Source organism: Salmo salar, chromosome ssa10 (assembly GCF_905237065.1).
Source record: "Salmo salar chromosome ssa10, Ssal_v3.1, whole genome shotgun sequence".
NCBI lineage: Eukaryota > Metazoa > Chordata > Actinopteri > Salmoniformes > Salmonidae > Salmo > Salmo salar.
The window spans coordinates 91,117,327-91,143,111 of NC_059451.1; the positions used below are offsets into that span (position 1 = coordinate 91,117,327).

Below are 25,785 nucleotides of genomic sequence, written 5' to 3' on the forward strand. Positions count from 1 at the left end.
TTTTCCTTCACTCTGCGGTCCAACTCATCCCAAACCATCTCAATTGGGTTGAGGTTAGATGATTGTGGAGGCCAGGTCATATTATTTTTGTCCTTTAGTAGTGGTTTCTTTGGCTTTTTTGAGGAATCTCAAATATAAAATATATTTTGATTGACCACTTTTTTGATTACTCGATGATTTCATATGTGTTATTTCATAGTTTTGATGTATTCACTATTATTCTACAATGTAGAAAATAGTAAAAATAAAGAAAAACCCTTGAATGAGTTGGTGTCCAAGCTTTTGACTGGTACTGTGTATTTAGGGGAATTTAAAGGAAAATATTTGTTTAGGACATTTTCTAAATACTTTCAATATCATTAATTTCCATCTCGGCTCTATGCTTGGAAATGCCCTTGTCCGGAGCAAAGGATCCCAAATTCAAACTCTCCAAAAAAGTGTTTAAAATTCTAAAAATAATGGATGTTAACTTAAAAAATCTCATGTAGTTTCTTAAAATAGTCCTCTGTGACTTTAAAGAATATGTTTTTCAAAACTGTGATTCCTAAAAGATGTGTCCGGAGATTGGTCAACTCCGTCAGATTTGTCTAAAATCCTAAATTAATCAGGAATGAGCAGGGTCAGCTCTACCATAAAAGGACCCCTTATTCATGTCCTCATTACATGTAGTGCAACAAGACCACTCATGGTCTGTAAATTTCTCTACTTTTGAGAGATTTAAACAAGCAATATTGGAATCACCATGGTCACAACCATGGTCAACTCCATCTGCCTGATAGATTCAGATAGAATATGAATAATGGTTCAAATATGTTACATTTTATTCGGTTTTAGAGTCATAAAGCAACTGAGGAAAAACTAAATTGCTACTATGTATACCACTTAAAAGAAGAATAAAAATGCAATTTTTGTTTCCGTAAAACATAAACTCCGTCAATGCTGAAAGATCTGATAGAATGGTTCTGTTTTTATTGGGGATTTTCAAATAAATAATTTTCCATATTTTACAAATGTTTATATTAAACTTTTATTTTTATAATTAAAGCACCTCGGGGGTTTGTGGCCAATATACCACGGCTAAGGGCTGTTCTTAAGCATGACGCAACATGGAGTGCCTGGATACAGCCCTTAGCCGTGATATATTTGCCACATACCACAAACCCCCGAGGTGCCTTATTGCTATTAAACTTTTATTTTTAGAGGCAAAAATATGTATGTTTTGAGTATCTGTTGTCAACTCCGTCAGTGGCTTGTCAACTCTCATCAACTCTATTGTTTCAGTCCCTCGGCCTTCAGCTGATGTGGAAACAGTAAGCCGGTTTTACATTTTCAAAAAGTCACAGAAGATGAGGTCTTATCTGCACTATCTGCTATAGATTCTAAGAAATCATTAGGCGCTGACAATCTGGATCCATATTTACTCAAGTGTGCGGCACCTATTATTGCTGGTGTAGTGACGCATATTTTTTATCAAACATTTGTCGTAGGAAAGATTCCTAAATCTTGGAAAACAGCTTTTGTTTTACCACTCCTCAAGGGAGGTGATGGTAGTGAATTGGATAATTATCGGCCCATCTCTAAGCTCTCCTGTTTGGCTAAAATTCTAGAGTCATTGGTGAATAGGCAACTACAATCTTTTTCAACTGTTAACAATACTCTTTCTAGTAATCAATCTGGCTTTAGAACTAAACACAGTACTATTATGGCCACTGTACGTGTTGTAAATGATATTATGTTCTGTTATAATATCCACCCGGCACAGCCAGAAGAGGACTGGCCACCCCTCATAGCCTGGTTCCTCTCTAGGTTTCTTCCCAGGTTTTTGGCCTTTCTAGGGAGTTTTTCCTAGGGAGTTTTTCCTAGCCACCGTGCTTCTTTCACATGCATTGCTTGCTGTTTGGGGTTTTAGGCTGGGTTTCTGTACAGCACTTTGAGATATCAGCTGATGTACGGAGGGCTATATAAATAAATTTGATTTGATTTTGATTTTTACTAATGCCATAGATAATAGAAAGAACTGTGCCGCCTTGTTCATAGATTTATCTAAAGCTTTTGACACTGTAGACCATGCGATACTTTTGGGTAAGCTGTCGTCAATAGGACTGGGATTGGATGCCTGTCGTTGGTTTCATGACTATCTAAAGGATAGAAGTCAGGCTGTTAGAGTTGACGGCATCCAGTCAGAGCCATTGGAGTTGGTTAAAGGGGTCCCACAAGGTTCTATACTTGGTCCATTACTGTTCACTCTCTAGATAAACAATATCGGTGATGAGATAAGAAAGTGTCAAATTCATTTATATGCTGATGACACTGTCATGTACTCTATTGCTTCAACGGCTGACCAAGCATTATCACTATTGGAGACAGATTTTAAGATATTACAAGGGTCTTTTATACAGCTGAAACTTGTTTTAAATGCAAAGAAAACACATTTTATGATTTTTAATAGGTTCAAAAAGTTGGTTGAAAATACCTACGAGCTTAGATGGTTCTCAAATTAATCAGGTCTCTGCATATAAATACTTAGGGATATGGTTGGATGATAAACTGTCTTTTAAAATGCACATTGACGAACTTTGTAAACGGCAAAAAATCAAGCTAGGCTTCCTCTATAGACACAGGACATGTTTGTCCTCTACAAATAGAAGACAAATTGTGCAAGCTACTTTTATGTCTGTTATAGATTATGGGGATATTATTTACATGCATGCTACGGCATCAACATTTAAATCGCTGGATGCTACTTATCATTGCGCACTTACTGTAGGTTTATTGTGGGTGCTAGCTACAGTACTCACCACTGTGTTTTATATCAAAATGTGGGTTAGACTTCGCTGTCCGTGAGACGAGAACAACATGCTCTCGTGTTTGTCTATAAAGCACTTCTGAATAAGCTACCTTCTTATTTATCATCACTCATCAATATTATAATTATAATTCCTAAAACCAGGTCTCAAGCATGGATTACATTTGAGGCCCATGCGATTTCCAAAGAGGTTGGTATGGCTGCCTTTTCCTGTTACACTCCTTGCCTATGGAATAGCCAGCAGACTAAACTTAAACTTGAGTCTCTTGTCCCCCTTGCTAATTTTAAATATTTATTGGAGCATTTTTATTTTTGTATTGCTTGTAACTGTTTCGGGTAATGCAAGTTCTTGTGCTGTTAGTAGAATAACCTATGTGTAAATGTAATCTGTTGCTGTATTTTTTTTGTGTGTTATCTGTGATCGTTTTGTTTGTCTTGTGTAGTTTCTTAGTCATTGTACCTAAACTGTATGTATAAACATGTATACGCAGGGCCCACCTGTAAAAGAGACCTTGGTCTCAGTCTGTGTTCCTTGTTGAAATAAAGGTATAACAAAAACTCCATCACTGATGGCTAATCCCCTTAATGAAGATAATGTTTTTTGTCAATATTTAAAAATATGTATTTTAATCAATGGACAATAATTGTAAAACTGAAATGCATTTTATAGTGTCTGATGGAGTTGACATAAATCCAGTTAGTTGCTTTTTAAGAAGAGGAACGTGATTAAAGAGTTCCTGTACATGGTGGGATAACTTTCAAGAAACCCTGAGCTCTAAATCAGCAACCTTTTCTCTCATCCTCACAGCAAAATGTGTAAAATAGCATGAAATTATGAAAATGTTTCTCTCTGCTCCATGGCAAAAAAATGTATCGTTGTTTTGCGGGGCCCCGCGAAAATGAGCTACACCACTGCCTGTACCCCTCTTTCCACAGCTATTGATAGTCATGTTTTCATACAGGAAGCACAGCTTCTGTTCTCTGTGTGAGAGAGGTTTGTGTATGTGTGCTTCTGCAGGCCCATGAAGCCTGTGGTCCTCTGGAGATAGACTCTGCTCTCAGTGCTGTCCAAACTCTGAGGAGTGAGCTTCAAGATGCCAGGATGGCTGCGCACGATGGGCAGCTCAAACCACTTCCTGGGGAATCGGTCAGTTCATTATAGAATACATTGATTGTTCCAGTCATGCAAAGCAAATCTGCAGATGGGTGAAAATGCATGACTTGGTGCTCCTGTGTTGTCCCTACAGCTAGAGAAGTGTGCCCAGGACCTGGGTAGTACCTCCAAAGCTGTTGGCTCCTCTATGGCCCAGCTGCTGACCTGTGCTGCACAGGGCAATGAACACTACACAGGTAGGAAAGCAAACACAGAGTGCACTGAGAATGATTGAGCAGCACAAGAGGAATGTTCACCTAAACTTATGGCAGACATCATTGAGTGGCTGTGTAGAACGTTTTTTCTGGACTAGACTCATTATTTTCTGTCCTTTTTGTTAGATGTTATTATTTGACATTAGGAACCATTTTAAAAATGTCACGATCAGCTACAGGGTCTCAGTAAAGCTCTACTCTACCAAGTGGGGTAAGAGAGGTTATAAAGTAGGCAGTAGAAACCCTAACAATCATTCACTTCTACCAATAGATATTCAAGTGTAATTCAATTCTTGATTTAGTGATGATGTTATCACTATTGCCTAAGAGCAAGCAATAAACCCAATGGGTCCTGCTGCACAGCCTGTCATTTTCTTTAGCCTCCATTCTAGCTCCATTTAGTCTCTCAGGAGAATTGATGAAGACAGATTTGAATAGTGTATTCTAACAATGGCTGCTCCCTCCCTCCCTCCCAGGCTGTGCTGCTTCACGCTGGGGCCCAGGGTGCTACTCTCTCCTCATTCATCTTATTTTCACTAGATTCAACATTCCATTAGCAATGGGCTCCACTCGGCTGGATAATGAAATTTGATACAATTTGCTGCGTTCCCTCATCTCAGCTTTGTGTAATAAGTAAAGCCCCAATCTCACATGGTGCCTCGTTCTCCTATCTATCTAATTTGTTTTAACAATAGGGGTGCTTTAGGTTGGGCTCACTGTGCTACTGTTCAGTTACACATTACCAACAACTTGTTCTATTCATTTTGAGCACTAAAGCTGCACCTCTGAATGTGTGTGTGTCTTAATACAGGACATATTTTTTTATTTTATTCTTTTATTTCACCTTTATTTAACCAGGTAGGCAAGTTGAGAACAAGTTCTCATTTACAATTGCGACCTGGCCAAGATAAAGCAAAGCAGTTTGACAACATACAACAACACAGAGTTACACATGGAGTAAAACAAACATACAGTCAATAATACAGTAGAAAAATATGTCTATATACAATGTGAGCAAATGAGGTGAGATAAGGGAGGTAAAGGCAAAAAAAAGGCCATGGTGGCAAAGTAAATACAATATAGCAAGTAAAACACTGGAATGGTAGATTTGTAGTAGAAGAAAGTGCAAAGTAGAAATAGAAATAATGGGTTGCAAAGGAGCAAAATAAATAAAATAAATAAATACAGTAGGGGAAGAGGTAGTAGTTTGGGCTAAATTATAGATGGGCTATGTACAGGTGCAGTGATCTGTGAGCTGCTCTGACAGCTGGTGCTTAAAGCTAGTGAGGGAGGTACGTTTTTCCAGTTTCAGAGATTTTTGTATATTTATATGTATTTATTTATATTTAGTGAAGTGATAATGAGATTGAAAGGAAGTGAGATTCAGCTTGCAGTTTGTCTAGTGAATAAATCATGATGCAGCTACCCAGAGTCAGTAGGTTGTTTAGCTGCATCTTAAAGAACAATGATGAGGCACACTGGGATGTTGACACCAGGTTTTCCATCATTATTTCCTGGACTAGCTTTGTTAATCCAACTCCGAGACTTCCACTCACTCCAACACTGTCTGTCTCTGTTGTGTGTAGGAGTGGCTGCCAGGGAGACTGCCCAGGCCTTGAGGACACTGGCCCAGGCAGCCAGAGGTGTCGCTGCCAACACTAAGGAACCCCAGTCTGCGGCGGCCATGTTGGATTCTGCCCAGTACGTCATTCAGGGCTCTGCCATGCTCATCCATGAGGCCCACCAGGCCCTGGTCTCCCCCGGCGACGCAGAGAGTCAGCAGAGGCTAGCACAGGTGAGGAACTCCTGACATGCTGATGTACACATACATGTAATTCAATCATCGCATCCAAACTGCTCGCGTGCGTCAACAAGCATCTGCGTAGCCAGGCGCTAAAATAGAACTTGGTTCTATTTGTGACGCTTGATGTGCTGCAAGTCCCATCTCCTCATTGGTTTTTAGGAACATATACCCACATGGGTGATTGAAAGATGAACTGAAGTCCATACTCCAGTCCAATTGGTGGTAATGCACCTTAACGTTAGTTGCCAACCGCCATATAAAGTCCCAAGAAGAAGAAGCCTGAAGGAGGAGAGATTACTAGAAACTAACTCGGTTTACCCTTTTATCTGTGGATTAATTGTCAGAGTAGAGGACCTTGTGCATTTCAGGTAAAATAACAACTCAATGTTTATATCCCAGGACAAATTATCTAGCAACAAAAAGCTAGCTAGCTAAATTGCCATAAATGTTTAATGCTTTTTGACCTTAACCAAATTAATATAAACTCAATACAAAAAGAAAGGTCCCTTTTTCAGGACCCTGTCTTTCAAAGATAATTCGTAAAAATCCAAATAACTTCACTCTTCATTTAAATAACACTTAAATAAAAAGACTAAGTATAAAGCCAGTGCAATGTTAAGCACTGTGGAGGCAGAGGACGCAGAGCCAGCAACATGAACCACGTCACCTGCACAGGATCGGTACATCCGAACATCACACCTGTGGGACAGGTACAGGATGGCAACAACAACTGCCCGAGTTACACCAGGAACGCACAATCCCTCCATCAGTGCTCAGACTGTCTGCAATAGGCTGAGAGAGGCTGGACTGAGGGCTTGTAGGCCTGTTGTAAGGCAGGTCCTCACCAGACATCACCGGCAACAACGTTGCCTATGGGCACAAATCCACCGTCGCTGGACCAGACAGGACTGGCACAAAGTGCTCTTCACTGACGAGTCGCGGTTTTGTCTCACCAGGGGTGATGGTCGGATTCGCGTTTATCGTTGAAGGAATGAGCGTTACACCGAGGCCTGTACTCTGGAGTGGGATCGATTTTGAGGTGGAGGGTCCGTCATGGTCTGGGGCAATGTGTCACAGCATCATCAGACTGAGCTTGTTGTCATTGCAGGCAATCTCAATGCTGTGCGTTACAGGGAAGACATCCTCCTCCCTCATGTGGTACCCTTCCTGCAGGCTCATCCTGGCATGACCATCCAGCATGACAATGCCACCAGCCATACTGTTCATTCTGTGCGTGATTTCCTGCAAGACAGGAATGTCAGTGTTCTGCCATGGCCAGCGAAGAGCCCGGATCTCAATCCCATTGAGCACGTCTGGGACCTGTTCAATCAGTCCATGAGGGGGAGATGCACTGCAGTACTTAATGCAGCTGTTGGCCACACCAGATACTGACTGTTACTTTTGATTTTTACCTCCTCTTTGTTCAGGGACAAATTATTCAATTTCTGTTAGTCACATGTCTTTGGAACTTGTTCAGTTTATGTCTCAGTTGTTGAATCTTATGTTCATACAAATATTTAGACATGTTAAGTTTGCTGAAAATAAACGCAGTTGACAGTGAGAGGACGTTTCTTTTTTTTGCTGAGTTTAGTTGGTTCAGAGTTTGTTTTGCTAATATTTATTTAAACCTGCGTGTCCTGATCGCGTCTGGTGTGGATGGACAAAATCAACATGCAAGCAATGACACACGTGTGCGCCCGGTCTAGTCAGCATGTGACAGACTTCCTGTATTGACGTCCTATTCAGACAGTTGTGTTAATGTTCCAAGCACAGTGTTTTCTGTTGGGCTCTTTCCTCTCCTCTACATTCTGGATGATAACCGATTTGTAAACCCTGCTACTTTCCATAACAATTATCTGCTTTAAGGGTTGCTATTTTCTCTTCTCAGTCTCCTGCTCACAGGAACGCTCTTCTCCAGTAAAACTGCTTATTTGCAGCAGGGCCCTTTGGGAGATAAACATATTGGTTGGCATATGTCTGTGACGGTAGCATAAATTAGTGACATGGATTGTCGTGCTCCGCTTGCAGGCTGATTTGCATTTAAGATGTTTTTCCTTCTCAGAGCTGTGCTCTGTGACTGTGGAGCGTGGTTAGAATGTGTAATGTCAGCCCACTGACAGGCTGATCTGTGATGTGTTGCAGGTGGCCAAGGCAGTGTCCCACTCTCTGAATAACTGTGTGAACTGCCTGCCTGGCCAGAAGGATGTGGACATGGCCCTAAGAAGCATTGGAGAGGCCAGCAAGAAGCTGCTGGTGGACACTGTGAGTCCTGCTGCCAGACCGGCAAGGCTGCAGTTTGGAGTGTTGATTTTATCATACATCTGAACATGAGTGCTTATAGAGAGTCAATGCTGTCCTAAACCTAAACACACAGTTGGCACATATTACCTCTAGTCATTAATCATCTACTCAGACATTTCACAACTATCCAAGGAAAAATTTAACATAAACATAACACAAATACCATACGGATTATTATGTAACAAATAATACTGATAATAATGTATGGACTACTATACTTGTGTTTTTCCTGTGTGTCTCCAGCTCCCCCCCTGCAGTAAGTCCTTTCAGGACGCTCAGAGTGAGCTGAACCATACTGCTGCAGAGCTCAACCACTCAGCAGGAGACGTGGTCCATTCCTCCCGGGGTACCAGCAGCCAACTGGCCGTGGCTTCTGGGAAATTCAGTGAGGACTTTGATGAGTTCCTGGACGCCGGCGTTGAGATGGCTGGACACACTCAAGTAGGTATCATTATCTGTAGCAGGTCCCAACAGCCCCATAGAAATATCTGATTCCTCTCCTGTGAAATAGGTCTGGACAAATGTTATGACGCCTGAATATACTGTCGGTGGACAGGAGCGGTTTAGATTTAATAGGATAAAATGGAAATGCCTCTGAGGTAGTCGTGTTGAGTGGCTTCAAATTTTTCTGTCGCTTGAGCACTTAAGCTATTTTGATTCATTTGTTAGTTAGGCCTTTTCATCTAATTCACTTAGGCACATGATTGTCCCCGAGAGCACTAACACAGTCAGACGTAATGAGATCTTTGATGATGTTCTGGTTATTTTGCTCATTAATTTGGATAGATTGTGTGGGAGAGCAGTTGATGTAGCATGACACACAGGCCTTAATCAGGCTTAAATGAGTAGGGGACTGGCTGGCTGAGGTGGGGGACACCGTTTACATGAGGCCAGTTTCATAGGCCATTCCACCAGATAGACAGTGGGACAGTTGTTGACAATAAGTACAGTTGCATTTTCCTGGAAAGATGTGTCTTAACATGTTGACCACTCTTCAACATATTTTATTCCAAGAAACAGCTGAGTTGTCTTGTGACTTTGTCGTTTTCAGTCCCAAGAGGACCAGATCACAGTGATTGGCAACCTGAAGAACATCTCCATGGCATCCAGCAAGCTCCTTCTGGCAGCCAAGTCCCTGTCAGTGGATCCTGGAGCAGCTAACGCCAAGAACCTGTTAGCTGCTGCAGCAAGGTGAGGCCACTCAATATGGAGCTGAATGGCATAGTATAAGGATGTCTCTTATCACAAACTACTTGAGTATAAGGAGGTCTACATTAGCACAAAGTAAGAATGTAAGGAGTGACTTAGATTAAGTCAATTAAAACAAAAACATATTCATATACTGTATATTCTGACTCGGTTTTCATTCAAAGCCACATAAAACAAGTACACTACTATCATAGTTTATATCCATTCTATGAAACATATCTGCTTTGGTTGTACGGCCCATTTCACAGCATGTTGCTAGGCTGAGAGATAGACAGAGATAGTAGGGTAGAATCCCCCCTGGTGGAGAGATGGCAGGCAGCTGGCCCCGCTGGGCTTTGAGCCTGACTGACTTCCCTCTCTTTAATTGTGCAGATGGAAGCCATGGCTGGAGCTTGTCTGTAATCACTAAGCACAGCCTCCACACTCCTGTACAGTGTGAGATTGTCACAGGGAGAGAGGGGCGATGGGCTCTGCCATGCATGTGTAAAGTAAAAGTGTGTGCGTGTGCGTGTGCGTGTATATAGAGAGATGTGAGCGCTGAAAAACCCTGTGCTGCTGCCCTTGTGTTTCAGAGCGGTGACAGAGAGCATTAATCAGCTCATCACACTGTGTACCCAGCAGGCACCGGGCCAGAAGGAGTGTGACAACGCTCTGAGAGAACTGGAGGTAGCTGTTTTACTGTACATTACACAACCCTTTTGAGGTTCAGGCTAGCTAATATTCATGTTTATTTCATCTCAACACGAAGTAAAGGGTTTTGATGTAGTGACTTTTTGTCCCCCCACGATAAAATCAGGGAGGGAACGGTGGATCTGTCTCCGTCTGTTAGTACATTCGTACGTTCATACATTAGTCACATGTGATATCGCAGACAGCACTAGTCTGATTTTGTTGAAATTTAGGAAAATGATGTGTCTTGCCAAAGAGATCCATAATTACGTTGATTGGCTCAAGGGGGGGCGCTGCATCATTCGTGGGGAATGAGATATTTACTGCTGCCTTGTTTTGTGTTGATTTGAATCCTGTAAAGCTATGGTTTACCATTACAATTCATTAATGACGGATGAATTGGATTATATTTAACGGCTGAATGAGATGCATGTTGCTGAGGGTTTCTGTATTGACATTATTTTATGCACAACATTGCTCTGTCTCCATGGGAAATAATTACCAAGTCGTTTACTTCCTCTGTGCCTTGAGCCCCTTCAGCCCATGTCCCCTCCTTTTCACATGCTCTGATTGTTATTACCAGTCTGTCTCTGTATCCCTCCTGCATCACATTGAATGACAGTCACCATTCATTTCAACCCCTGGAGTACCACTAATTATACTTTTATGAAACTAACAGATCTGTGGGTTATTCTCCTAAGTGACTAAGTAATAATGCTTGGCGACATGACTTCCCTCTATAAGTTAAAGATGACTTCAAAACAGACCTATTAAAAACAGTTGGACTTGTTTTTCATGCAGCACACATTTTAATTCCCCCAAGTTGGATATCAGATTGGTTCAGCAATTTGTGCTCTCCTTATTGTTGAGCCCCTCTCCCGCTGTGTACAGGCTGTGAGAGGATTGCTGGACAACCCCAGTGAGCCTGTCAGTGAGCTCTCCTACTTTGACTGCATCGAGAGTGTCATGGAGAACTCAAAGGTAAAGCCTTACAAAACAATCACATGCATCATAGACTTTAAATATCAGCAATATCTAACATAATAGACAGCTGAAGAGGTAATCTTACAGTTTCTATCCATTTTCCCATGTGCAGGTTCTTGGAGAGTCCATGGCAGGGATTTCCCAGCACTGTAAGACGGGCAACGTGCCAGCGTTTGGGGATTGTGTGGGAGTGGCATCCAAGGCCCTGTGTGGGTTGACGGAGGCGGCTGGACAGGTGAGATCCCAGCCTAGTACTGACTGACTGTCTGGAGCCTACAGCCTCCCTTCCACTCCTCTGCTATCAAGTCTGGGTCTGGCACACAACCAACACTCTCTATCAGCTCTAGACCTCTGTTCATGTTTAGTTACAGCACCTACAGGTACCTCTCTCTAAATCAGAAACAAAGCCATGAGCATTCCTCTCTCCTCTCTCTCCTTCTCCCCACACTGCAGGCCTCCTACCTAGTGGGTGTGTCTGATCCAAACAGCCAATCAGGTCAAGAGGGCCTGGTGGATCCAATCCAGTTTGCCCGGGCCAACCAGGCTATTCAGATGGCCTGTCAAAACCTGGTGGACCCAGCCAGCAGCCCCTCTCAGGTGAGAAGACCAATGTAGTGAGACATTTATTATACAAATAGAGACTTAATCAAATGGATTGTTAAATTTGAACATCAACATAACATCACACTTCTTCTCACCATATGCATCTTTAGAGAAATGTTTATACTGTTTTGTTTGTCATTTGTTTTGTTTGTGTTTGCTTGTTTGTTAGGTTCTGTCCGCAGCGACGATTGTAGCCAAGCATACCTCAGCTCTTTGCAATGCCTGCCGCCTGGCCTCGTCCAAGACACCCAACCCTGTGGCCAGGAGACACTTTGTTCAGTCAGCCAAAGAGGTTGCAAACACCACGGCCAACCTCGTGAAAACTATAAAGGCATGTGTATTCTCTGCCATGGTCCACTCATAAATGGTATTCTTGTACTTTGTGCCTTCAGGAAAAGTAGATTTATTGATGTTCTCTGTTTCACTTAAAATATTTCCATCATTTGTAATGAAGACAGATGGCTATATTGTGTAGCTGAGTTGGAGTGTTGGCTTAGGAGGTCATGTCCAGTTGTTTTCTTCCAGGCCTTGGATGGGGACTTCTCAGAGGAGAACAGAAACAGATGCCATGTTGCTACAACTCCACTTATCGAGGCTGTAGAGAATCTATCCACATTTTCCTCCAGCCCGGAGTTTGCTAGTATCCCTGCCCAGATCAGCAATGAGGTTCGTATTTTCACTATCTATATGAAAATTAAAATGCAGTTCTTGCTCAGAGGACAATTTTTTTTATCTCCTAAGAGGTTTCTTCAGTCTACATTGTCACATTGTTTTATTTGTCTGCTTCCTCATATGTTCTGTAATATAAACGAGACAGCAAAGCTACTCCTACAGATTCCATGAATACATTGGTGACTAGGGCATTCAATCCCCTTGAAATAGGACCTCCGATATAGAGCCAGTACAGTGCAGGAAAGCTGGTGGAATTGGTTTGATGCACCATTTCCCTCTAATTTATTTAATGTCGGTAAATGGCTCAAGGAGAAATCGGATGTATTTTATGTTACAATGTAGCAGAAAGAGTCCTCACACAGTCCTAAAAGCGTTGACTGTTATCTGTTGGAGGGCAGTGTTTAACTGCTCTCTCGCTCTCAGCACAGCTGCTCTAATCTTCATCTTGTTAATCTAATTGTCGAGGGAGGCTTTAGCTGCCATCATAATGACTCTAGGTGTGCCTCTGCATCTCTGTGTAAAGCAGAACAATAATAATAGTAAGAGATCAATGGCATCTGTGTAGTGTGTTGCTATTGAGCTGTTAGAGGTTCTTTAACCTGTGTTGTTTTATCACCTTCACTGTCCTCCCCTCCCTCCCTCTTTCCCATTTCCAGGGCTCTGCAGCCCAGGAGCCCATCATGCGTTCAGCCTGCTCCATGCTGGACAGCTCCACCCTGCTCCTGGAGACTGCCCGCTCGCTCATCATCAACCCCAAAGACCCGCCCACCTGGTCCATCCTGGCTGGGCACTCCCGCACCGTCTCTGACTCCATCAAGAGCCTCATCACCTCCATCAGGTCAGCACAGACCCCTCTGGTTCTGCACTATGGTGCTCTGGATATTATCCTGTTAATGCCTTGCCGGACAACTCACCCTGAATATAATTCCACTGCTCTATCGATCGCTGCATACATTTAGAATCTGCCATCCTAGAAGTTGTTTGTGTGACTTCAAAGTGAAGGGCATTGTACAAAACAAATTAATCAGCGATCGGATCGTCTCTAAGAAATCTATCCAATCAGAGTATCAAAGTTGATAACATCGTCATGTAGGCTGGCTCTTGAACCCAACCCATCGGTTTCTGGGACTAATCAAAACGGTCAGAATATGTTAGCGTTCTAGAAATCGTAGGAGAGGGAGGCAAATCCAGACTCATGGTGGAGAAGAAACGTCAGTTTGGCCAGAGCGCTGTGGATGGGTAGCCAGGCAAATTGAGACCTGGGGTGAGGGGGAGTTCAGCTATCTCTGAGTAATTGTCGGTTCGACTGAGCAGTGAGTTGACATGTAATTTATGGTGGTTGGGTTTCCACCTCCCATGTAATAGGAAGAGGAATGCTCTAGGGCACTGATAAAGATGAGTAGGCAGAGTTCCGTGGAGGATCTGCTGTGCTGCTGGTGCTGCTTAGACAGCTTTCTTATACTTAGAAACACCCTCCTGCAGTTTTGAATAGAAGTGTCTTCTCTCATTATCTCTCACACAGAGTAAATTGCCCCTAGGCTTCAGAACATTTTGCATCTGGTCAACCTCTAGAGACCATGTTTACAAAAAGTGTAGTATACGTGATTTTCCTTCTTTGAGGTCCTGTGATACTGCATTAATAACCTGCTTGTAGAAGTACTGCCTTGTTCCTATATATCATGATACTGTTGGTAGGGACAAGGCGCCAGGGCAGAGAGAGTGTGACTTCTCCATTGATAACATCAACAAGTGTATCCGGGACATCGAGCAAGCTTCTCTAGCTGCTGTGGGCCAGAGCCTACAGGGATGTAGGGATGACATATCTTTGGAAGTAAGTTTGAACTGTCAAATCATCACTATAATTGCTTTTTGTTCATTTTCATTTTCCTCATCGTAATTCTTTGCTGCCCCCTTAGGCTTTGCAGGAGCAACTGACATCGTCGGTGCAGGAGATTGGACATCTCATCGATCCTATCAATACTGCAGCTAGGGGTGAAGCTGCCCAGCTGGGACACAAGGTACTAGTCTGGGACCATTCCTCTATAGGGAGAAAGTCCTGTCTCCTAGATACACTCCTCTTATTCAATCTGTGTCTCATACTGTTACGTGATACTGTTTCTCCCAGGTGACCCAGCTGGCCAGCTACTTTGAGCCCCTCATCGTGGCGTCTGTTGGCCTGGCCTCTAAGATCGTCGACCAGCAGCAGCAGATGAACATCCTGGACCAGACTAAAACCCTGTCAGAGTCCGCCTTGCAGATGCTCTACGCAGCCAAGGAGGGAGGTGGAAACCCTAAGGTAATGTTACTGAACAACACAGGGCACAGAGGCCATGTTTGAGCAATGGAGCAAAACTTAATTAGTATAGATTTGTGTGAACCTCGTTCCACAATCTATCGTATTGCTTGTTGTAGTTGCATAGCCATGTGTATTGTTATGATGAAGATCTTTGAGTTCCACGGTGGTCTGGTGTGTTTACTGCGTGTCCAGGCGGCCCACACCCACGACGCCATATCAGAGGCTGCCCAGCTGATGAAGGAGGCTGTGGACGACATCATGGTGACGCTGAACGAGGCGGCCAGTGAGGGCGGCATGGTGGGAGGCATGGTGGAGGCTATCGCTGAGGCCATGGGCAGGGTGAGTGGGGCTGGTGTCCTGTACAGTAGGGTGTGTAGTACTGTATAGTAGTAGTGTGTATGTGTGTACATGTACGTGTACAGTATATCACAGGAAGTCGGTGGCACCTTAATTGGGAAGAATGGGCTCGTGGTAATGACTGGAGCAGAATAGTGGAATGGTTTCAAATACGTCAAACGCATGGTTTCCAGGTGTTTGATGCCATTCCATTTGCTCTGTTCCGTACATTATTATAAGCCAAAAGGGAGGGACTAGCTGTGTGGACAGTGGCTGTGGCTAGAGAACAGCCAATGGAGAGTTGTTTTTAGAATACGGAGGAGGCGGCGTGGTTTATCCTGAAGCCGTTCTCCCCTCAGAAGCCATTCTCCCCTCAGCAGACTCCACTGGTGTATATGTGCATGTGTACTGTGGCCCCAAGCAGCTCAGGAGTAGAGCTCTGCTGAGAACACTCATCTCTTCCTACTGCTTTAAGATGACTCCACCATGGTGGGCAGGCAGAGAAACATCCTCTAATTGACACTCATTAGTGAGATGGATGGGAAGTGTCAGGTCCAGGCCTCAGAGCTGTCAGCTGTCACTCATCCACTGGCTGTCACCCTCTGTCTCCTAAGATCTGTCACAGGCTTGATAATAATAAATTATGCCTGCATTCTTGATTGGCTGAATGCTTCTATCAGATGTTGTTCTCTATATGTTTTCAGCCCTTTGAATTCGATTTCTGTTCAAGAAAAGCTTTATTCAAATGTGTGGTAGATGCTTGGTTGAAATTCATATGTGTTGATTATGTACAGTAAGTAGCTAGGTTGAATATACACTGCTCAAAAAAATTAAGGGAATACTTAAACAACACATCCTAGATCTGAATGAAAGAAATAATCTTATGAACTACTTTTTTCTTTACATAGTTGAATGTGCTGACAACAAAATCACACAAAAATAATCAATGGAAATCCAATTTATCAACCCATGGAGGTCTGGATTTGGAGTCAAACTCAAAATTAAAGTGGAAAACCACACTACAGGCTGATCCAACTTTGATGTAATGTCCTTAAAACAAGTCAAAATGAGGCTCAGTAGTGTGTGTGGCCTCCACGTGCCTGTATGACCTCCCTACAACGCCTGGGCATGCTCCTGATGAGGTGGCGGATGGTCTCCTGAGGGATCTCCTCCCAGACCTGGACTAAAGCATCCACCAACTCCTGGACAGTCTGTGGTGCAACGTGGCGTTGGTGGATGGAGCGAGACATGATGTCCCAGATGTGCTCAATTGGATTCAGGTCTGGGGAACGGGCGAGCCAGTCCATAGCATCAATGCCTTCCTCTTGCAGGAACTGCTGACACACTCCAGCCACATGAGGTCTAGCATTGTCTTGCATTAGGAGGAACCCAGGGCCAACCACACCAGCATATGGTCTCACAAGGGGTCTGAGGATCTCATCTCGGTACCTAATGGCAGTCAGGCTACCTCTGGCGAGCACATGGAGGGCTGTGTGGCCCCCCAAAGAAATGCCACCCCACACCATGACTTACCCACCGCCAAACCGGTCATGCTGGAGGATGTTGCAGGCAGCAGAACGTTCTCCACGGCGTCTCCAGACTCTGTCACGTCTGTCACATGTGCTCAGTGTGAACCTGCTTTCATCTGTGAAGAGCACAGGGCGCCAGTGGCGAATTTGCCAATCTTGGTGTTCTCTGGCAAATGCCAAACGTCCTGCACAGTGTTGGGCTGTAAGCACAACCCCCACCTGTGGACCTCGGGCCCTCATACCACCCTTATGGAGTCTGTTTCTGACCGTTTGAGCAGACGCATGCACATTTATGGCCTGCTGGAGGTCATTTTGCAGGGCTTTGGCAGTGCTCCTCCTTGCACAAAGGCGGAGGTAGCGGTCCTGCTGCTGGGTTGTTTCCCTCCTACGGCCTCCTCCACGTCTCCTGATATACTGGCCTGTCTCCTGGTAGCGCCTCCATACTCTGGACACTACGCTGACAGACACAGCAAACCTTCTTGCCACAGCTCGCATTGATGTGCCATCCTGGATGAGCTGCACTACCTGAGCCACTTGTGTGGGTTGTAGACTCCGTCTCATGCTACCACTAGAGTGAAAGCACCGCCAGCATTCAAAAGTGACCAAAATATCAGCCAGGAAGCATAGGAACTGAGAAGTGGTCTGTGGTCTCCACCTGCAGAACCACTCCTTTATTGGGGGTGTCTTGCTTATTGCCTATAATTTCCACCTGTTGTCTATTCCATTTGCACAACAGCATGTGAAATGTATTGTCAATCAGTGTTGCTTCCTAAGTGGACAGTTTGATTTCACAGAAGTGTGATTGACTTGTGTTGTTTAAGTGTTCCCTTTATTTTTTTGAGCAGTATATTAAAACAAGTCGTGCTTTTCCCTCTGCAGTTGGATGAGGGCACTCCCCCTGAACCAGAAGGATCCTTTGTGGATTACCAGACCACCATGGTGAAATACTCCAAGGCCATCGCCATCACAACTCAGGAGATGGTGAGCACGAACAACTACCCCCTAAATATGCAATGTAGCCTTATAGATGTACCTCTTCATCATTTCTGAAATAACTAAATCACAGTCATGTTGTGACCTTGTTCTGACTGTGTCCCCAGATGACTAAGTCAGTGACGTGTCCAGAGGAGCTGGGTGGCCTGGCCTCTCAGGTGACTGTAGACTACAGCCAGTTAGCCCACCAAGGTCGCCTGGCAGCTGCCACCGCAGAACCAGAAGAGGTGAGAGGTCAAGTGGTGCCTGTGGGTGCACTGTCAAAGGATACTGTTAAAGGATACTGTTAAAATATGGGATAATTTTTCTGTGGTGCCCCTATGGGCATGCCCTATGGGAGATTCTTAATTGGTTTGCTCAACTCCTCCGTCCTCCTTCCCCTTCCTCGGTCCTCTCCTCGCCTCCTTTTGAAAAAGGTCAAAGGTAACCGAGGGGAGGAGAGGAAATGTGGAAACAAATGTGCATGTATGAAATGGCTCTCCTTCACTCGTGTGGCATCGTTACAAATGATGTTTACAGGGGTGGAATCCCAAATGAAATGTGTAAAGTAGTAAAAGGAAATGTAGCTAGACTGTTCATAAATAAAAGGATAAGTAGCTTATTGTTTTTAAATATGTATATGCTTTTATTCTACAAGTAAACAACAGCTGATTCAAAGGGGGTGTGGCGGATCTCAAAGATCTTCCACAAAGGACTCAGGCGATACTTTTGTGCTTCCTCGGCGGGAGGAGGCTGTTAAGGAGACCAGGACTCTCCTTTATTTGCCTAAAAACGAATTGACACTCTCCTTGACCCCTCAACCACTTACCGGGGTCACAGAGGATGGAGGAGTCGAGGAGAAGACAGTCTTTTGCCCAAATGAGAATCTATCTTGTCTTTATACAGTAACATATCAAAAGAGATTTGATATGCAAGAGACTTGCATATGCTTAGAAAATATGCAGAGATGTCACACGGCGGATGGCATTCTTTGATATCATGCATCTTCCTTGAGGCTGTACTCGATAGTGTGAGATCAAACTCAGGAATATATTTCCAGCTCTCAAACCTCATTCTCTCTGTTGCTGCACCCACATAGCCTGTGTTTAATGCTCATCTCTGAGAGGGAGACCGCTATCTATATAATGTGTGAAGAGATAGCCTAATAACCACACACTCTTATCAATTCTCTTTACATAACTGGATACTGGAAACCCTTGTTACCATAGCAACATTGTACCCCTCCAAGCCTAAAAGCCTATAGTGATGCTGGTAATGAATTCCCACCCACCCATTCATTTCTGTGTCAGGAAATTAAAGGTGTAGTACCATCAATCCCTCTCATGTGCTGGAAATCAGTTTTTACCCAGCAGCCTGATAAGAGGCAGTCAGTCGAGGACATGATGAGACACAGTCTGCTGTGTGGAGGGAGGCAGGGAGTGGGTGAGATGTCTCTGTAATACTGATGGACTGGCTGTCTGACTGTGCTTGCAGGTGGGCTTCCAGATCAAGACGCGGGTCCAGGAGCTGGGCCATGGATGTATCTACCTGGTTCAGAAGGCTGGCGCCCTGCAAATGAGCCCCACTGACAGCTTCTCCAAGAGGGAGCTCATTGAGTGTGCCCGTGCCGTCACTGAGAAGGTAGGCTGGGAACGGGGCTGATATGGTGGAATTATTTGCCTGAACCTTGTGGTAAATTGTGCTAACTTTGAAGTCTTTAGGTATAATTTTAGGTTTCATTTATTTGCACCAAAGAAAATAAGTGATAAACAACAATAGATTTAAAAAAATATATATATATATATATATATATACACAGTTGAAGTCAGAAGTTTACATACACCTTAGCCAAATATATTTAAACTCAGTTTTTCACAATTCCTGACATTTAGTCCTAGTAAAAATGCCCTGTCTTAGGTCAGTTAGGATCACAACTTTTATTTTAAGAATGTGAAATGTCAGAATAATAGTAGAGAGAATGATTTATTTCAGCTTTTATTTCTTTCATCATATTCCCAGTGGGTCAGAAGTTTACATACACTCAATTCATATTTGGTAGCATTGCCTTTAAATTGTTTAACCTGGGTTAAATGTTTCAGGTAGCCTTCCAACAATAAGTTGGGTGAATTTTGGCCCATTCCTCCTGACAGAGCTGGTGTAACTGAAACAGGTTTGTAGGCCTCCTTGCTCACACACGCTTTTTCAGTTCTGCCCAAAAATGTTCTATAGGATTGAGGTCAGGGCTTTGTGATGGCCACTCCAATACCTTGACTTTATTGTCCTTAAGTCATTTTGCCACAACTTTGGAAGTATGCTTGGGGTCATTGTCCATTTGGAAGACCTATTTGCGACCAAGCTTTAACTTCCTGACTGATGTCTTGAGATGTTGCTTCAATATATACACATAATTTCCCTTCATCATGATGCCATCTATTTTGTGACGTGCACCAGTCCCTCCTGCAGCAAAGCACCCCCACAACATGATGCTCCAACCCCTGTGCTTCATGGTTGGGATGGTGTTCTTCAGCTTGCAACATCCCCCTTTTTCCTCCAAACATAATGATGGTGATTATGGCTAAGCAGTTATATTTTTGTTTCATCAGACCAGAGGACATTTCTCCAAAAAGTACTATCTTTGTCCCCATGTGCAGTTGCAAACCGTAGTCTGGCATTTTTAATGGCGGTTTTGGAGCAGTGGCTTCTTCCTTGCTGAGTGGCCTTTCAGGTTATGTCGATATAGGACTCCCTTTACTGTGGAAATAGATACTTTTGTACCTGTTTCCTCCAGCATCTTCACAAGGTCCTTTTTCTGTTGTTCTGGGATTGAGTTACACTTTTCGCACCAAAGTACGTTCATCTCTAGGAGACAGAACGCGTCTCCTTCCTGAGCGGTATGACAGATGCGTGGTCCCATGGTGTTTTACTTGCGTACTATTGTTTGTAAAGATGAACGTGGTACCTTCAGGCATTTGGAAATTTCTCCCAAGGATGAACCAGACTTGTGGAGGTCAACAATTTTTTTTCTGAGGTCTTGGCTGATTTCTTTTGATTTTCCCATGATGTCAAGCAAAGAGGCACTGAGTTTGAAGGTAGGCCTTGAAATACATCCACAGGTACACCTCCAATTGACTCAAATGAAGTAAATTAGCCTATCAGAAGCTTCTAAAGCCATGACATCATTTTATGGACTTTTCCAAGCTATTTAAAGGCACAGTCAACTTATTGTATGTAAACTTCTGACCCACTGGAATTGTGATACAGTGAATTATAAGTGAAATAATCTGTCTGTAAACAATTGTTGGAAAAATTACTTGTCATGCACAAAGTAGATGTCCTAACTGACTTGCCAAAACTATAGTTTGTTAACAAGAAATTTGTGGAGTGGTTGAAAAACAAGTTTTAATGACTCCAATCTAAGTGCATGTAAACTTCTGACTTCAACTGTACACATATAAAACGCTGTGCAGGTGTGGTTGGAAGCCCAAGGGCTTGTATAAAAACCACACCACAAAAAAACAATATACAATACAAAAATAAAAAAGGTTTGTTTAAACAAATGAATCGATCAGAAATCACAACAAAAAAATAACAGTAAATGTTTTGTTTAGACGTGTGTGTGCATGTGAGTGTGTGAACGTTGGGCTATATGGAGGAGATTACTGACTACTTTTGTTCATCAGGCTGACCCCTAGTCTTCGCTTGAAGTTATTGAGTGATAATGAGGTTTTAGCAATGTGATGATAAGTATTCTAGAGTATGATACCTCAGTCAATTCTCTGTCAGACACAATGTTAGGTGCGGCAGTGGGGAGGGGGAAAGTTATCAGTGTCTTCTGTTATATGGATGCATTTCAGAATTATCCTGGAAGAATCCATTGAAGGGTTTAGGTAAACTTTCTGGGAGGTATGACTATTTGTTGATGAAAATGCATAACTGGTGTAAATTGATGAAGAGTTTCTTAAACAAAGGCAGGTAATTAGAAGAGACACATTTATTTTGTATAATGAGTCATTTGTGTAGGTATTTTTTTGTTTTATTTAACTAGGCAAGTCAGTTAAGAACAAATTCTTATTTACAATGACGGCCTACCCCGGCCAAACACAGACAATGCTGGGCCAATTGTGCGCTGCCCTATTAGACTCCCAATCATGGCCGGATGTGATGCAGCCTGGATTCGAACCAGGGACTGCATTGAAATGCAGTGTCTTAGACCACTGCACCACTCAGGAGCCTTAGATAAAAGGCATACAGTATGTACTGGCCCAGACAATATTACAGTAAATGAGATATGGGTAAATTAAACTATAGTAAAGAGGTAGGAAGCAAGCCTGATGTTATTATCTGAATGCCCAAAAAATATATTTCAGTTGATTTGTTCTGCACCTTGGCTTTTGTTACTGCATTTGAACAATACTAGGCTTCAAGTAAGTTAGGATTTGTACTTTAAGTGAAAGAGAATGTAATTCCCTTGAATGGCAGTTGCTTACTGTGTTCTGGGTCTGATGCCGGTAGCAGAATCACTAAGGGGTATTTGTGAAGAAAGAGTCCAGGTGTGAATGTCGTTTTGGTGTCAGGGGAATAGCTGAGAATCGACTCCAAGGATAATGGATTGTTATAATAGAGCGTTCTCCACTGTGCCTGAAAAACCTTGTCCCCCTGAGCCCTATAGCTGGGGGAAGAACTGGGGGAGTGTTTAAAGCAGACCTACATTAACTGTTATATTTGCTATGTGTTGTATTAAGTTAACAACTTGTGCTGTACAGTAGCCGTGAAGATGAATATCAATTCAGTGCCTCAGTTCGTGTTCTCATGGTTACACTTCCTGTACATAGTGAAATTAGGCCAGTTAGTCCTTTCTGTGACCCTACCACTAGCAGAAGATATCGCTGGTTTTCAATGAGTCTGCATTAGAATTTCTCTCCTCCCTCACCGCATGATTTCATTTAAGACTCATTTCAGACATGAATAATTTGTGGCCTCGTGCATGTGAGGAGCTGAACCTTGAGGTGCCTCATTTGAATGCTTCTCTCATGGCTTTTCGTTTGTGAGGGGCTGCAGACGTCTGTCTGTCTGTCTGGATTAGGAAGGATCACTGTGTGATGCAGCGTCCAGAGTCATTAGTTTAATGTGTTTGTGCAGCAGTAGGCTCAGGGCTAATGCACGGTTCCCCCGCTCTCTCCTGCTGCTAGCTCCCTGCTCAGTCCAGCTCTCTCAGATTGCCTCACAGTCGGCCCTCCCATTACCTTGATTCACATCTTGATTTGAATGCAAATGGGAAGCTTTAATCAAATGACTATTTCACCAACACGTTATTTGGTGATGGTGGATCATGTACTGTAAGCCGTGAATCCTGAATGGTAGTTGTCATTCACAGATAATATCAGACGATATGCCACAGCTCCTTTATTTTCTCTTAACAACATAATAAGGTCAGAGTGAATGATTTGTTTATGATCATGCTGCGTTTGGATGTTTATTGAGAAAGAGCCTAAGGTGCTGCTGTTAATTCACACCACTCTCTCACTTCAGTATCTTACCTAGTAATTTTCAGATCACATTTTTGCTCTTTTTGTAGCTTTGGTGTTTTTCTATACCTGTTCGCTCATCTCCCTGTAGGCTTTACAGACGCTCCCCACCACTTGGCTGCAACCCTTCTAATTTTGTGTACCCTGCATGCACAACCCACGTGGAATTCCGGGTCTCTGGCAGTGTTTGGAACTGCCAATCTGTGGTCAAGAACGCCAAGTTCCTCTCAGCCTGAGAGAATACTGCTACTCCAGCAGCTCTTTGTTCATCTGACTACGTTTTCTCTCATAGTCCGAGAGCATCTGATCGTCGCAGCGGTGGCACAGGCCTACTCATTTCTCCTAAGTGGAGATTTTCTCTTTTCTCCCTCTCTCACCTGTCCATCTCGTTTCAATTCCATGCTGTCACTGTCCACTCAAGCTTAATATTATTGTCATTTATTGCCCACCAGGTGCCATTGGAGAGTTCCTCAATGAGCTTGACATCTTGATAAGCTCATTTCCTGACGATGGCTCACCGCTCTTCATACTTGGCGACTTCAACCTCCCAACGTCTGCCTTCGATGGCCTCACTCTTTCCCAATCCCCTCCAACTCACAAGGCAGGCAATACGCTTGACCTCATCTTTACTAGAGGCTGCTCACCTACTAATCTCACGGCAACCCCCCTCCAGGTCTCTGATCACTACTTTGTTTCCTTTTCTGTCTCCCTATTCTCCATCCTAAACACTCAGCCCCTACCCAGATGGTCATGCGCCATCGCAATATTCACTCTCTCTCCTCTTCTATCCTATCATCTCTCCCTTCTGCTAAATCGATCTCCCTCCTGTCTCCTGATTCTGCCTCTTCGACCCTACTCTCCTCCCTTTCCGTATCCTATGACTCACACTGTTCCCTTTCCTCCCGGCCGGCTCGGCCGTCCCCTCCTGCTCCGTGGCTAAATGACTCATTGTGTGCTTACAGAACAGACCTGCGGGCAGCTGAGGAAAAATGGAGGAAAACTTAACTTCCGAAGAACCTATCATCCTTTCACTCCCTCCTCTCTACCTTCTCTTCCTCTGTATCCACTGCTAAAGCTACTTTCTACCACTCTACATTTAAAGTTTCTTCTTCTAACCCTAGGAAACTCTTTTCCACCTTCTCCTCCCTCCTTAATCCTCCACCCACTCCCTTCTCCTTCTGCGGATGACTTTGTCAACCACTTTGAAAAGAAGGTTGAGGACATCTGCTACTCATTCATTCAGCCTATTGAGTCCACTGGTCTCACTCACACAGAACTACCCTACGCCTTGACCTCTTTCTCCCCTCTCTAGATTACATCCTGCGACTAGTGAGGTCCGGCCGCCCGACAACCTGCCCGCTTGACCCCATCCCCTCCTCCCTTCTCCAGACCATCTCTGGAGACCTTTTCCCATTCCTTACTTTCCTCATCAACTCATCACTGACCACTGGCTGCGTCCCCTCTGACTTCAAAATAGCCTAAGTCGCTCCCCTTGTGCCCCAGGGTTCGGTTCTAGGCCCTCTCCTCTTCTCTCTACACACCAAGTCACCCGGGATCTGTCATCCTCACATCGTCTCTCCTATCATTGCTATGCAGATGACACTCAACTACTTTTCTCCTCCCCCCCCTTCTGACACCCAGGTGATGACATGCATGCGTGCCTAGCAGATATCTCAACTTGGATGTCGGCCAACCAACCCTAGCTCAACCTCGACAAGACGGAGCTGCTCTTCCTCCCGGAGAATGCCTGCCCGCTCAAAGACCTCTCCATCACAGTTGACAACTTCAGTGTCCTAGGCGTGACCCTGAACAACACCCTGTTGTTCTCTGCAACCATCAAAGCAGTATCTCGCTTCTGCAGGTTCATGCTCTACAACATCCGTAGAGTACAACCCTACCTCACACAAGTCCTAATCCAGGCACTTGTCCTCTCATCTGGACTACTGCAACTCGCTGTTGGCTGGGCTCCCGCTTGTGCCATCAAACCCCTGCAACTTATCCAGAACGCTGCAGCCTGCCTGGTTTTCAACCTTGCCAAGTTCTCCCATAACACCCGACTCCTCCGAACACTCCACTGACTTCCAGTCGAAGCTTACATCAACCACAAGACCATGGTGCTTACCTACGGAGCAGCAAGAGAAACTGCCCCTCCCATCTTCAGGCTATGCTCAAACCCTACACCCAACCTGAGTACTCTGTTCTGCCACCTCTGGTCTTTTGGCCTTCCCACCCCTACGGGAGGACAGCAGAGTCCCTGCCCATCTTCCGAAAACATCTGATACCCTACCTCTTCAAACAGTATCTTAAATAATCCTCCTCACCTCGACCCCCCCCCCCCCCCCAAACCCTCCCCTCCCTTTCTAGTTCTGACTCTACTGACGCTACTTTATTGAATATTTTTTTTCTTTCTAAATGACTAAAAAGTCATCGTGTGTATGTTGCTTCCCATGCATGTCTGTTTGTCTGTCCATGCAGGTTGCCATGGTGCTGTCTGCACTGCAGGCAGGTAACAAAGGTACTCAGGCCTGCATCACAGCAGCTAGTGCTGTCTCTGGCATCATCGCGGACCTCGACACCACCATCATGTTCGCCTCGGCCGGAACACTCAACCCCGAGAACGAAGAGACCTTCGCTGACCACAGGTGAGACTAGAGCAGGTCACAGTAATGAGGTGAACACTATTCTGTTGAGGAGATTACCTTGGGCCAAAC

The 25,785-nt window shown here is 44.0% G+C and overlaps 1 protein-coding gene across 3 annotated transcripts in view; it reads left to right on the plus strand.

Moving 5' to 3' along the window:
• LOC106561152 (talin-2) overlaps window positions 1-25,785 on the plus strand; it is a 162,389-nt gene that overhangs the window by 123,212 nt on the left and 13,392 nt on the right. For all 3 annotated transcript variants that reach the window (XM_014124806.2, XM_014124805.2, XM_045688215.1), the window contains 21 exons: window positions 3,825-3,953; window positions 4,054-4,156; window positions 5,761-5,969; window positions 8,121-8,240; window positions 8,523-8,720; window positions 9,331-9,470; window positions 10,061-10,154; window positions 11,049-11,138; window positions 11,254-11,376; window positions 11,595-11,738; window positions 11,914-12,075; window positions 12,270-12,410; window positions 13,073-13,254; window positions 14,112-14,247; window positions 14,333-14,434; window positions 14,542-14,712; window positions 14,905-15,051; window positions 17,457-17,558; window positions 17,678-17,797; window positions 19,044-19,190; window positions 25,550-25,716. In XM_014124806.2, coding sequence (XP_013980281.2) covers window positions 3,825-3,953; window positions 4,054-4,156; window positions 5,761-5,969; window positions 8,121-8,240; window positions 8,523-8,720; window positions 9,331-9,470; window positions 10,061-10,154; window positions 11,049-11,138; window positions 11,254-11,376; window positions 11,595-11,738; window positions 11,914-12,075; window positions 12,270-12,410; window positions 13,073-13,254; window positions 14,112-14,247; window positions 14,333-14,434; window positions 14,542-14,712; window positions 14,905-15,051; window positions 17,457-17,558; window positions 17,678-17,797; window positions 19,044-19,190; window positions 25,550-25,716 — 2,927 coding nt within the window. The remainder of the gene's footprint in view (window positions 1-3,824; window positions 3,954-4,053; window positions 4,157-5,760; window positions 5,970-8,120; window positions 8,241-8,522; window positions 8,721-9,330; window positions 9,471-10,060; window positions 10,155-11,048; window positions 11,139-11,253; window positions 11,377-11,594; window positions 11,739-11,913; window positions 12,076-12,269; window positions 12,411-13,072; window positions 13,255-14,111; window positions 14,248-14,332; window positions 14,435-14,541; window positions 14,713-14,904; window positions 15,052-17,456; window positions 17,559-17,677; window positions 17,798-19,043; window positions 19,191-25,549; window positions 25,717-25,785) is intronic.